The sequence below is a fragment of the Benincasa hispida genome, chromosome 9 (genome assembly GCF_027475165.1).
Source record: "Benincasa hispida cultivar pf3 chromosome 9, pf3_genome.v1.1, whole genome shotgun sequence".
Taxonomy (NCBI): domain Eukaryota; kingdom Viridiplantae; phylum Streptophyta; class Magnoliopsida; order Cucurbitales; family Cucurbitaceae; genus Benincasa; species Benincasa hispida.
Window position 1 is genome coordinate 41,750,333 of NC_143486.1, and position 14,547 is coordinate 41,764,879.

General features: G+C 37.8%; 1 protein-coding gene across 1 annotated transcript; it reads left to right on the forward strand.

The window, feature by feature from the left end:
* Positions 1–2,149: 2,149 nt before the first annotated feature.
* On the forward strand, positions 2,150–2,503 carry LOC150033823 (uncharacterized). Its single transcript, XM_090317084.1, has one exon. The coding sequence runs from the start codon at positions 2,150–2,152 to the stop codon at positions 2,501–2,503; it is 354 nt and encodes a 117-aa protein (XP_090173210.1).
* Positions 2,504–14,547: the final 12,044 nt, after the last annotated feature.

Genomic DNA, 14,547 nt, shown 5'->3' on the forward strand with positions numbered 1-14,547 from the left:
GGGAGCTACGATATTCTTTAAGACTGATCTCCAGTCAAGATACCACCAGTTGAGAATAAAGAACAGTGACCTACCCAAGACAGCTTTTCGTTCGAGGTATGGACATTATGAGTTCATAGTGATGTTGTTCGGTCTAACGAATGCACCAGCAGTGTTCATGGATTTGATGAATAGAGTGTTCAAAGAATTTCTCGACACCTTTGTGATTGTTTTTATTGATGACATCTTGGTTTATTCCAAGACAAAGGTCAAGTATGAGGAGTATTTGTGGAAAGTTTTGGAGACGTTGAGTGCCAATAAGTTGTATGCTAAGTTTTCTAAATGTGAATTTTGGTTGAGGTAGGTGTCGTTCCTAGGGCATGTAGTATCGAAGGAAGGTGTCTCTATGGATCCTGCAAAGATTGAGGTAGTTACAAGTTGGGCTTGTCCAACCACAGTTAGTAAGGTGTGGAGTTTCTTGGAGTTAGTAGGCTACTATAGACGAATTGTAAAGGACTTCTCTCACATAGTCGTCCCATTGACTCAGTTGACCTGGAAGGGAGCAGCATTTGTTTGGAATGAGGCTTGTGAAAACAGCTTCCAAGACCTCAAGCAGAGGTGGGTTTCAACCTCAGTTCTTACAGTACTGGATGGATCAGGTGGTTTTGTCATTTACAGTGATGCGTCCAAGAAGGGGTTGGGATGCATATTGATGTAGCATGGCAGAGTAGTTGCTTACGCTTCACGTCAGCTAAAAAAGCATGAACAGAATTATCCCACGCACGACTTAGAATTAGCAGCAATGGTTTTTGCTCTCAAGATCTGGAGGCATTACTTATATAGAGAGAAGATACAGATCTTCACTGACCACAAGAGTTTGAAGTACTTTTTCACTCAGAAAGAGTTAAACATGAGGCAAAGAAGGTGGTTGGAGTTGATGAAGGACTATGACTGTGAAATTTTGTACCACCTGGGAAAAGCAAATGTAGTGGCAGATGCTCTAAGCAAAAAGGTGGCTCATTCAGAAGCCCTCATTACCAGACAGACTCACTTGTGGCGGGAACTGGAGAGGGTAGAGATTGAAGTGGCCGTGGGAAAGGTCACAACACAGTTAGCACAATTTTCGGTGTGACCGATTCTAAGGCAGAAGATTATTGATACGCAGTGAGACGACCCTTATCTGGAAGAGAGAGTTCGTAGGGTGGAGTCAGTCCAAGATGGCGAATTCTTAGTTTCAGCGAAAGGTGGCCTCATTTATCAGGGGCATTTGTGCGTGCCAGCAGTTAGTGATATTAAAGATGAGTTATTGTCAGAGGCTCATAGTTCCTTATTTTCAATTAACCCCGGCAACACCAAGATGTATCGGGACATGAAACGTTAATACTGGTGGAATGATATGAAAATAGAGGTTGCAGAGTTCGTTAGTAAGTGCTTGGTGTGCCCGCAGGTGAAAGCCCTGAGGTAGAAACCAGCAGGCTTGTTACAGCCATTGAGTGTACCAGAATGTAAATGGGAGCATGTGTCTATGGACTTCATCATGGGGTTGCCTCGGACAGTCAAAGGTTTCACTATGATATGGGTTATGATAGATAGACTTAAGAAGTTAGCACATTTTATACTTCGAAAGTCCACCTTTTCAGTGAATAAGTGGCCACATATATACATGAATGAGGTGGTGAGATTGCATGGAGTGCCCATGTCCATTGTGTCAAACAGAGACCCTCGTTTCACGTCTAACTTCTAGAAAAATCTTCAGGTAGCTTTAGGGACCCAGTTAGACTTCAATACAGCTTTCCACCCTCAGACTGATGGGCAGACAGAGAGACTGAATCAGATATTTCAAGACATGTTGCGTGCCTATGCCATAAATTTTTCGGGAAGCTGGGATGCTCACTTGCATTTAATGAAGTTTGCTTATAATAACATCTACCAGTCCACTATTGGCATGTCAGGCCCTATATAGGAAGAGTTGTAGGTCCCCTATGTGTTGGGATGACGTAGAAGAGAGGAAATTGTTAGGACATGAATTAGTTCAGGCCACGAATGAGGCAATCAAAAGATCAGGGCTTATATGCAAACAGCTCAGAGCAGACAGAAGAGCTATGTCGATGTAAGACGTAAGGACCTGGAATTTGAGACTGGTGTGAAAGTGTTCTTACAAGTGGCACCCATGAAAGGTATTCTGAGGTTTGGCAAGAAAGGGAAGTTGAGTTCGAGATTCATTGGACCCTTCGAGGTCTTGGAACAAGTTGGCCCTGTAGCTTATCGATTGGCATTGCCCCTAGCATTGTCTCCAGTTCATAATGTCTTCCATGTTTCAATGCTAAGGAAGTATGTAACAGACCCATCCCATGTAGTTGACTACGAGGCCTTACAATTGAATGACAACTTGAGCTACGAGGAGAAGCCTATACAGATCCTCGCCAGAGAGGTAAAAATATTGCGCCACCAGGAAATTGCTTTTGTGAAAGTCCTGTGGCAGAATAACCAGTTCAAGGAGGCTGGGAGTGAGAGGATGAGATGAAGGCTCAGTACCCAGAGTTTTTTCAAGAATGAACTTTCGACGATGAAAGTTCTTTGAGGAGGGAAGAATGTACACCCCGTACATTTTTTTAGTAATAATATAATTTCAGTAACTTTATTATTTGGAATTTTAGTAATTGTTATTAGTTGGAGGGCATTTTTGGGATTTTGGACTTCAAGTGTAAGTGCGGGAATTTAATTGTTGGCGTGAAATTATTCAATTTGGAAATTAGTGGCAGGAATTAATTTTCTTTTGAAAAGAAAAGGAATTTAATAGTATAAAGTGGAATAAGGTAAAAAAATAAAGTATAATTATACTTATTTCCTTTTTAGTTATTATTATTATTATTTTTTTATTTATAAAAAAATTAAAATCCCTTTTCTTCCTTACGCATCTGGTGCCTCCCCCCGCCCCCCCCCCCCGCCCCCCCGAGAAAACCTAGCCATCGACACATCTCGTGACCACGCCACCTCCAGCCACCAGCGTTCCGCCCGACGTCTGTCCGAGCCGTCTCCACCGCCGCCGACCCAGCCCGCTCCCGCTGCATCATTGCAGAAGCCCAGGCCCGCCCTTCAGATCCACGCGTCTGCCGTCCCTCTGCCGGAAACCCAGCCTTGTTCGTTGATTCAGCCGTCGTTTCAAGTCCTCTCCAGTTGCATACTCGCACGACCAGAAGCCAGCCTAGTTCGCCGTTCATCCAAACCGACCAGCACCGCTCCAGACACGTCTGCATCAGAGTCGCCGCGGCACAAGCAATCGGATCTATGTCGGATTCTTCCTGTCGCCACCATCATTGCTCGTGCCATCATCAGATTTGTCAACTTGGGTAAGATTTCTACTGGTTGGGGTTGTTTTCAATTGATTCTTGACTGCCCATTTACTGTTGGCACCAATCGATTGAGGCCTTTATGTGTCGACCTTGGATTCATGTTCCTTAAGGTATTAAGGTGTTGTTTGGTGATGTTGTAGTTGTTTAACAGATTTGGGGTGCCTCATATCACACCCTAGGTGAGTTTACCCAGATTTTTGGCAGTACTTGGGGTAGGTGCGATTAGGCCTTGGTTTTAATTTTAAAACTTGGTTACGTTCTTATGTTAAGGTCTTACTAGGAGTTGCTGATTTCGTTGGCTGTTTGAAATTTTCTGTGGATTTTCGATTTAGGTAAAGTTAAATCGAAGATCTTTAAATAATCTGGTTAATTGGAGTTAGACCTAAAATATTGATTTAAATATTGGATTTATCTTAGGTGTTGCTTGCCTTGAAAAGGATAAGCTTGCTTGGGTTTCTTTGGATTTATCTTTGAGGTAAGTAATCTTACTACTGGAACTGCCCACGGGCTAGGCATTAGATGTATGCTAGCATGATAAATGAATGTTATGGCAGAATGACGGCATGATAGATTGATAGTATAACATGATCAAAGTATGTTCTGTTACGAGATCTGAATTATTTATTTATGCACATAGACACTTGAATGCTAGTATGAGATGGTATGTGCTTCCATGGTTGTATTTGATTTGATGATGTTGAGGTATACAAGTATGTTGTAGAGCCATGATGTTGAGGTTTATATGTATGTCATAGATTCGTATAGTGTTGATTATGATGTTGAGACTGTGTAAATGTCCTTACTGATTAGTTAGATGCCCATTAGATTTTGTGTTTCCTTCAGGATTCACCAGTTTGTGTTTCCTTCGAAATTCACCAGTTTGTGTTTCCATCGGGATTCACCAGTTTGTGTTTCCTTCGAGATTCACCAGTTTGTGCTTCCTTCAGGATTCACCAGTTTGTGTCTCCTTCGGGATTCACCAGAGGTAGTGGGCATACTTAACTACAGTATGATAGGACTCAGTCTCCTTCTTGTTTCATGTGTATATGCGTCCCATGAGGAATAGAGTAGTTTATATATTTCACCAGAGGAGGGTATCTGTAGGACATAGATTCCTAGTCTGACCCTAGTAGTGGGGTTACTTACTGAATATTTTATACTCATTCTTTCTCATGTTTTTGTTTCAGGTAAGCGTAGAGATGCACTGGCGATGGACAAGCGGAATTCGTGATTGAGCCACTGGGACTAGTTTTTACGCTTCCGCATCATGAAATTTAGACTTCTTTTCATGTTTCTCTTAACTTGTAGTTTTGATGTTTAAAACTTACTTTTATGAATCGTTTTTCAGACTTATTTACTATCCTTTATGATTTCTGGGTACCCTACTATTTTTTTAATATTTGAATTTAATGAAAGTCTTTTGAACTTACCTTATGTAATTAGCATTTATTTCACCATAATAGAGTGTCATTTTGAGTTCCATCATGCATGTATTTTAGTAGCGGCCTAACTTAAGTCCTAGGGGGTCGGGTTGTTACATTTGGCATAAACAAGCAAACAAAAACCTAATTATTACAAAATAGCTTCAGAACCGCTTCCGGACTGCTGGAACCTCTCCAAAATGAACTCAAATAGCTTGAACTGGACCCAAACCGTCTAAACCTGACTAGCCAAAAACCATTTGAGGCTGAACAAGACCGGACCACAAGAGAACCAGTCGAACCGGCTACTCTCGCTCTCGCTGAACATCTCGCTAAGTCTCATCGTTTAGCAATGACGACCATTGTCATTTGTTTGCCTGATCGTTTAGTGTTTGCGTGATTGTTTAGCAACTACCACCTAGCTCCTGATCAAACTACATGATCATGTAGTGTCTTCCTTTTATCGCATATTGTCATCGTTTAGTGTTGGAGGACGCTATACAATCGCTTAGTGTCTAACACTATCGCACAGCTCCATCATTGAGCACAGATAATTACTACAGATCGCTTAGCGCCATTGTCTAACGCCTGAAGTTGATCGTTTAGCACGCACAAAGGTTAGCGATCGCTTGGTGTTATCACATAGCTCTCGACGCATTGCCCAGCTGCCTAGACGCATTGCACAAAACTCATTTGCACAGGACACCCCCACTCCTCATGTCCCAACATGCACGAATTAGGATCACTTCGTATGTAGCACTTTACAACTCTTTGTAACAACTACAGAGTAGGCCGCCTCTAATAGTGTTACTGTGAAAACCGGATTTCTATTTTCCTTACTTAAGCAAGTGATAAAAGGAATTAACAAAGTAAAAGTTAAATCCTAAGTTAAGGGGAAGGAAATTTCTAAGTGTTAAGTAGATTTTCTTTGAATAAATTAAGTTAAGCTTTAATTGGTAAAATTGTAATGAAATTTGTAAAATAAGTATGTTGATGAGAAAGTTAGTGTGGAATGGTGAAGAAAGAATGGGGATTTGAAAAGAAAAATATGGAATTGAGTTGGGAAAGTTGGGGGAAAATAATAAGTAGGTTGAGCTAGTGTGGAATAATATGGAAATTAAGTTTGGAAAATTTGGGGAAAAATTCGGTTAAGTATGGAGAAATTAGGTGAAGTCCGTTATGGCTGAAGGACTGAAAAAAATATGGAAATTATGTGAAATGCGAAAAATATGGGAAATTACTTTGAAAAAATTTGGAAAATCCGTGTAAAAGTATCACAAAGTGGTGAGCAAACGTGTACGGAGAATAATGTTCACAGTAGCTAAGAGCGAGATCATTGGGAGCAAGATTTTGAACGAGAAAGTTAGAGAGAGCGAGAGTAGAGAGAGCGAGATTTTGAGCGAGAAAGTGGGAGAGAGCGAGAATGGAGAAAAGTTGGAGAGAAAGGTGGAGAGAGTGAGAGTGGAAAGAAAAGTTGGAGAGAAACTGGGAGAGAGCGAGATTGGAGAGAAAGTGGGAGAGAGCGACACTGCCGAGAGTAGAAAGAGCGAGAGTGCCTATGCGTTAGCCTTGCTTTGTTCGATTGGAATGTCATGCCCACGCCTCGCCTATGCATTGAACGACCGAGCAAGCTTCTGGGCGATGTATTTGGACACGTTGGGGTGGATTATGCATTTAAAAACCCTAATTTGAATACAAAGAAAGCTTGAAGACATAAGGGCAAACGTCAATTAAAATCTAGTTGTCCGATTAAGAGAAATTCTTAAACCCTAAGAAATTGTGTTGGATACGTTTGGGAAGAACATATTGAACCAAGGTGAAGTCAGCTTACGTTGATAAAGGGAGGATTAAACATTTGGCCATGCAATCAAGTAGGTATTGTCAATCCCATGAGAAATTTGAACACCTATAAATAGGGAGTTGGGATTTCATTTTCAAATCACACAAAAATCATAAATTTCGTAGAGAAAGTAGAGGGCAGTGAGGGTTCAGAGGAGTGTGTCAAATTTGGACGAGAAGATCTTCCAATCTACTCGTGCGTTTGGAGTGATTCCAAAGCCATCTAAAATCTCTGGAAGTCTAGTTTTTAGAATAGGGCTGCCAGAGGAAAAGGCTCAAAGGAACTGGGCTGGAGGTGAGAAGAAGGTAGAAGGGTCAAACTGTCGGATCAATCTGAGCCAGTCTTAAAGATTTTGAGATTCCAACCAAACCACGAGGAATTTTGAGCTGAAAGTTTAGGATAAGATTTCTAAGAAATTTTAGAATAAGTTTGTAGAAGGAATTATTTCCAAATAAGGTTCGAAACTATGAGTAATCTAAGTTGTAAGTTGAATCTGGATTCTAGGGGTGAAAAAGGGACCCGAGGAGCTACTAGAGTGAAAAGTTCCTAAGAGTTCGTGGTGAGTGGCTAAAATATTTTCGAACTTAAATGTTCTAAAGCTGTTTTGGATTACAACATTTACAGAAAGCATATTTGCGAAAATAATTCTCATGCCTACTAGTTTTATAAAGTGGTTTCCAATCAATTTTGAATTGTGATTTGAACGCATGAATATTGTTGAAAAACTATTTACATATGTTGATTTTATCCAGCATGCGTTATCATCTTTAAAGCCATGTTGTATATGTGTTATACTGTACATGCTTTAAAGAGAAAAGTTGTTTATAAATAGTTTTGGTAAAATGCGATGCCGAAGTACAAGGAGAAGGCATCCACCCAACTAGATACTGAAGTACAAGGAGAAGGTATCTATTGGTATTGAAGTACGTTTGAGAAGGTACCAAGCCAATGGGATACTGAAGTACGTTGGAAAAGGTATCCTAGTAGCTTGATACTGAAGTACAAGGAGAAGGTATCTGAGCAGTAGTACCTAATGTGGCCACAGGTGAATAAAGTCAGAGATTGAGCAAAAGGGTTCTCTCTGGATTAGCAGTTGGTGTTGGGATTATTTTACCAATTATAAAGTACTTTGATTTGACAAATGATTTTACTGTTTTATGTTTAAAACAGTTTTATATACATTACGCTTGGAAAATATTTATGCTGTAAAAGTTTATATTTCAGATAAAACTATTTTCTGAAATTATGCATGAGAATTTACTATGTTTTCTCGGTCACTCACTGGGCGTAAGCTCACCCAATTTTCAAATGTTTTTGTTTTTCCCCCCCACAGGTAGCGGTCAAATCCTTTGAAGACAACTCAGTATCTACTCTACCACTAAAGGACCAAAAGACTTGTAACTGTTTGCTAGGTGGCTACTATTAATATTGTACACATGTTACTATTGTTCATATAGAGTTGAGGGTTTATGAGTTTTGGGACTTGTAAATCTCCATTGAATATGATCAACAAAATTAAAACTCTCTAGTCCTCGGTCCCAGTACTTGGTCTTTGGTTACCAGACGAGGTCGTTATTTAATTGGTACCAAATCCCAGTCATTGACAACAGGTCACCTTTTGCGATAATTGGTCATGAGTTACTAGCAATCAAAAATAGAAACAGGGCACCGTGACCAATGAACACAACCAACAACTGTCAGTTTGTAACCATGGACTGAGACAAACTACAAAGAATAAGGATCAACCCCATTGACCACTTCCGACAACCAACACTAGCAACCATGTTTCAAATTTGAAGTTATTAATTAGATCATAGTATAGTAATTGGACTCATTAGTAGAAGCATCTTTAGTGTAGAGCAAAACAACTTGTGTGTATAAAAACATTTTCTTGAAAATGTAACGAGTATTATAATTATAAACAAATCTTTTTAAAAAGTTTATTAAAAGATATATATTTTAAAACACTTGCTTTCCTAAGAAATCCAAACAATTCTTTTCCATAGACTTCAGCTTGAAATACTCTATTGATTTCAACTTCTGTGGTTACTTTCTCACAACTAGATGATTGTATATATTGGAATAATTCAGGATGAGCAAGAGGACCGGTGGATTGTCAATTCAAGAAAATCAATTAACTAACATATTTCTATAGTTAATAGTTAGAAATAAATGCAAGGAATAATGCCATGCTGATGCAACCAAATTACATTTTCAATAGTTTAAAAATCATTTTGATTTACTAAAAGGAATTATAAGATCATTTATACTCGGTAATCATATTTGTATTACCACTCTCTGGTATTTGAGTTAAAAATGATCATATTTTATGAAGAAAAAATAACCTAAAAATAATTTTTCATCCAACCTACACCTCACATATGGTGTTGTGGTGTAGTTGGTTATCACATCAGTCTAACACATTGAAGGTCTCTAGTTCAAGTTCAGGAGACATGATGTCTTTATGATATTCACATAATTTTTTTATTTCACTTTTATGATTTACAAACACAGTAACATTGTGTTTAAAACCAAAGATTTAATGACACCAGCTTCTATCATGGTATAGTAGTTATTTTAAGTGATATTCCTCTCTTTGTATTAAGGTGCATAAACAAAAGGTTATCAAGTGAAAACCAATAAAAGGAATTGCGTTGAATCGACAAAGGAATAAACAATCTGAAGAAAAAAGAAATATAGCAAAAAGATGGTCAAGAAATCATTTATTTTAGTTTGATTTGTTGTAATGTATAAATACAATTATTTTACAATATTATATGTTCTTATAGTTCTCTATAAACAACAATCCTATTTTTTAAGTTAACAATGAATGAAGACTGTTAAAATAACAATTGTTAGTAACTAAGAAACCGAATCCATTTTATATTTCGAATCCATTTAGTTAAAACTGAATTCTACCGATTGGATTCGGTCTAAATAAATACATAAATTAAGTTTTATATATATATAAAAAAATATTTAGTATAACAAGAGTAGGAGGATTTAAACCATATATCTCAGAATCATTAACACTCTCGTATATCAGTTGAGCTATGTTTGTTTTTGCGGCATAAATGAGGTATTAGCGAGAGACTCTGAACTAGGCGAAACTTTAAGGTAATTTAGTTAAGACATTTTCACACATTTTTTAGAAAGAAATGTCTTGAGATAAGGCCTGAAATAGTGAGTAATCTAAGCTTAAAGTTAAATCTAAAATAGGGTCTAGCGAAAGAATAAGGGAAACTGGATGAACTGGGAAGAAAAATCTTAGCGAGTCACTGTGAGTGGTTTCTTCTTTTACTCTTTTAAGCATATTTTGAATTGATATGTTGTAGTTTATATTATAAGGTGAGTATTACGTTGGGATGTTTAGGGGGTCTGTGGACCTAGAGCCTGAGCCCAAAATAAATCCTTACAAGATGGTCAAGGGCCCAAAAAGTCTAGTTTCTGAGCCTATGGGACGAAAAAACCTTGAATGGAATGGTCAGAGGGCTGACGGGTCTAGCTTCTGAGCCCATGAAAGGGAAAACTATGTGCACATAGGTTGATATTTTTAGATATGAATGTTAACTATCTATCGTGTGTTAGGTAGGTTTGTGAAAATCTTCATGGTATGGTGAAGGTTTGCATTCGAACCTCGTGATAATACTTGTGATCTGTAAAAGAACTGTATTTGTGGTACCACTCACTGAGTTTTGTAAAGCTCATGGTTTGTTTTCTGTGTTTCTCTCGCAGGTAGAAGAAGAGCCCAGGTTTCGAAGTTGGTCAAGGTCTGCCATAGGTTTAGAAATAGTACTAAATGAGATGGGTAGTCAGGGTAGTGTCTTTCATGTAAATAGAACTTGAATTTGTAAACTAGTTTCTAAATGAAGCATGTAAGATTTTTTTTTTTTTTTTTTTTTTTTTTGGCTACTGTTGTGAATAAGGGTATAAAAGAAACTAGTAAGATAATGTCAATAAAAAAAAGTAGCATTAGATAATACCATGCCTCTCCTCGAGCTTAAGAGTACGGGCACGAGGCGAGGTGTGACAACTTGGTATCAGAGCATAAAGTTTTGTGAAAGGGTAAACTAGAGAAAAGCATAGTGATACTATAATATGTCTAAATATGTGGTGTATTATAGGAATCATGCCTCGTGGCAGGCCGCGCAAGCAACCGGTGGGGACTCAATATGCTACCTTAAAAGCAACGGGAGAGGACCAAGGTGGGTCGAGTCATCCGCAAGTAGAAACAGGAGGCGACAAGCAAATGATGGGAAAATTTGCTCGATATTTGGCCGCGAGCTTAGGAAGGGTGTCGACAGACCCCGAGAAACGGTTTGGGATTGAACGGTTGAAGGCCTTAGGAACCTCAACCTTTAAGGGAACAACAAACCCAGCAGGTGCGAAAGTTTGGTTCGTGATGATAGAGAAATGTTTTAGGATAATGCGATACCCTAAAGATAGAAAGGTAGCACTAGCCACTTTCCTACTCCAGAAAAGAGCTGAGGATTGGTGGTGGGTATTTAAAGATAGAAGAAGGGGAAGAGAGGAGGTTACCTGGGAGGAATTTGGAAAGGCCTTCCATGAACATTCTATCCTCAAACGTTTTGCGATGCAAAGTGAAATATATTTCTTAAACTCGTACAAGGCTCACTATCAGTAGTCGAGTATGAACAAAAATATACCGAACTTAGCAAATACGCCGCCAGTATAATAGTAGATGAAACTGAAAGATGTAGAATAACTATGTGCACATAGGTTTATATTTTTAGGTATGAATGTTAACTATCTATCGTGTATGTAGGTAGGTTTGTGAAAAGCTTCATGGTATAGTGGAGGTTTGCATTGGAACTTCGTGATAATACTTGTGATCTGTAAAAGACCTGTATTGGTGGTACCACTCACTAAGCTTTGTAAAGCTCATGGTTTGTTTTCTGTATTTCTTTCGCAGGTAGCAGAAGAGCCCAGGTTGTGAAGTTGGTCAAGGTCTGCCACAAGTTTAGAAATAGTACTAAATGAGATGGGTAGATAGGGTAGTGTCTTTCATGTAAATGTAACTTGAATTTGTAAACTAGTTTCTAAATAAAGCATGTAGGATTTTTTCCGTTGCTGTTGTGAATAAGGGTATAAAAGAAACTAGTAAGATAATGTCAATAAAAAAAAGTAGCATTAAATAATACCATGCCTCTTCTCGAGCTCAGAAGTACAGGCACAAGGCGAGGTCTGACATAAGACCTAATAGATAGTTGGAGACATAGGGTACAAGATGGAGTTCACGCCTACCCGATTTAGGGAAAGGAGAAAGGTTGTTCTCTATGTACTGAATCCAGTCTTGCACAAAGGGCCCCACCCTCTCACTGGGCTGAGAGAGTTTGGTTTAATGATTGGATCACAAATCAGTTGTTCATTAGAGGATGAATAGGAACTTGAGGAATAAGACGTAATCTCGGGGGTAAAACAGATATTTGACCCTGCCGTTATTACAAATAACCTGTGAAGGGTCGACTTGCTGATTATGGTTAAATAATATAGACATAATATGTCTACAGTAAGGGGAGTGCAACTATGAGCTTTAGTGGAGTGACCCATTAGTTAACAAATGGGGATTAATATGGTCTAATGAGTTTAACCAATTAATCTCAGATCATTAGAGCCCATGATCTGTAGGTTCCCGAGGTCCCCCTACTAGCTCGTAATGTACTAGTTCTATAATAGCATGATAAGTTAATTTGAAACGTTCAAATTAGAATTAAGGGAATTAGTAATTATATGAGATATAATTACATGTTTAATTTGAGAATTAAATGGAATAGGAGAATTTATATTTAAATATAATTTAAATATATAAAGATGGATGTGTGTTAAAATTAATTTAATATTTGATATTAAGTTAATTAAGTTTTATTTACAAATTAATTTATGAAATTAATTTTATTTTTAAGTTTTAAAATCAAAATGGATTTAGGAAATATCAAATTTTTATTTTTGATATAAAATTTGAAAAATGAAAAACAATACACAAATGGGAAAATAGAGTTTTCCATTATCCATCTCCTATATGCTCACACACTTTCCATTTGCTCTTCTTCATTTACTCTAAGCATGAGTTGAAACTCATGCAACTCTCTCCCTTGCATGTTGATTTGCAATATATTGAAGAGTTTGAAGTGAATTTTAGGCATGCAATCAAGAGAGAATTTTAGAGAAAATTTGTGCTTAAGAAAGTATTCTTCACCAAGATTGCTGCTGTGAGCAATTCTCCTTCATCCCTTGATTCAAGCTTGTTTTGAGTCCCACAACTCAATCTAGAGTACCAAGAGAATAGTGGAGAAGATCTTGAGGTGGTCTTCAACAAGATTTGGAGAAGATTGCAACTACAGATCAAACTTTGAAGAAGTTCTACAAAAGGTATGTCATGAAACTCACTTGTTTTCTACAAGAGCATGCTTTATATTTTGCAAAAATTAATGAATTAGAGTGCTTAAATGATCCTTGTTGCTTCTGCTATTGCTGATACATTCCTACAATTGGTATCAGAGCATCATATAAGCATTCAATTCGGTTTAATTTTTGTTTGGTGGGTATTTTATATGAGAAATATAAAACTGATGCATTGATATGGTTTTCTGAGATTTGGCATTTTAATTCTCTTTAATTTCTCATTTAAATTTGTTACTGGCTCTTGTTTGAAGATCTTTTATGTGTTAGCGAGAGTCCGTATTTTATTTGGGGTCATTAGAGTTGAAATTAAGATGTAATTGAAGAAACAAGTGAAGGAGGCCGAGCTGCTGTTCCAGTTTTTCAGCTTCTGCTCAAAATCGTTGTTGAGGTTCAATTGCTAAGTGATCATCTAGTTCCAAGCGTTACACGATGTGAAGAAAAGCTAGATGATCGTATAGCAATGGGCACTGGTCGTTTTGATATTGAATGCTAAACGATCATGTACCTGCGGGAGCTAAACGATGTGATCAATTTGCTATACGATAGCACAATGCAATCGTTTAGCTTTTGCATGGGAACTAAACGATACGTTGAATTTTCTATACGATGGCACTACACAAATGTGCAGATGCTGAACGACCCGATGATATTCTATACGATAGAGCCAAGCGATCGTCTAGCAATGGTGTACACTAAACGATGAAGCGCTAGGCGATGGTGTTAAGTGATCATTTAGTTCTACCCGAGAGCTAAACGATTACTCTATGTGATAGACAGATAACACTAAGCGATCGTGTAGTTCTATATGATAGAGCTAAGCGATCATTTAGCTGCGGCATACACTAAGTGATCATGTACCTTTTTCTCAACACAAGGCGATCGTGTTAGACGATTGCCTTCAGCACTACATGATCAACATTAGCAAGACTTTGAGGTTGAACCGAGAGTAGCCGGTTTGATCGATTTTCTCAAGGTCTAATCCGGTTCAGCCTTGAAGTGTTTTTGGCTGGTTCGGTTCAAACTTATCCAGTCCGGTTTAAAATGCTTGGTTTTGGTTTGGATCTGTTCGCGCGGTTTAAAGATCGTTTTGAAGCTGTTTGTAATAGTTAGGCTTCTGTTTACTTGTTTATGCCAAAACTAAAACCATATCAGTATGTATTTAATTATTTATGCATTTGATGTATGTTATAATTAAATAAATCTTGTACAGTATGCCATTTAGATTTAAAATTCTACCATAGGAAACATGTTACATGCATTGAAAGTATGTTATAATCTGTTATATATATAGTATGCATGTTAGGGTTTCTTGTATTTAATATAAGGGTTATATTAAATATTGAATGCCTTTATGTATGTTATGGATGTTTAGCATGTCTAAAGTTTTATAAGTTGTTATAAAATTGGGTTAGACATTTAAAATCCGTAAACAACACTTGTATGCTCATGTAGGTTGACCACCTGTTTTAATAGTTAAAACTTATAAAACCTAGGTTACAAACTCAATTGGTATATAATCCTGTCTAAGGCT

Excerpts from the sequence above, each read along its gene's own strand:
- LOC150033823 (XM_090317084.1), top strand. The coding sequence starts at position 2,150 with ATGAAAGGTATTCTGAGGTTTGGCAAGAAAGGGAAGTTGAGTTCGAGA.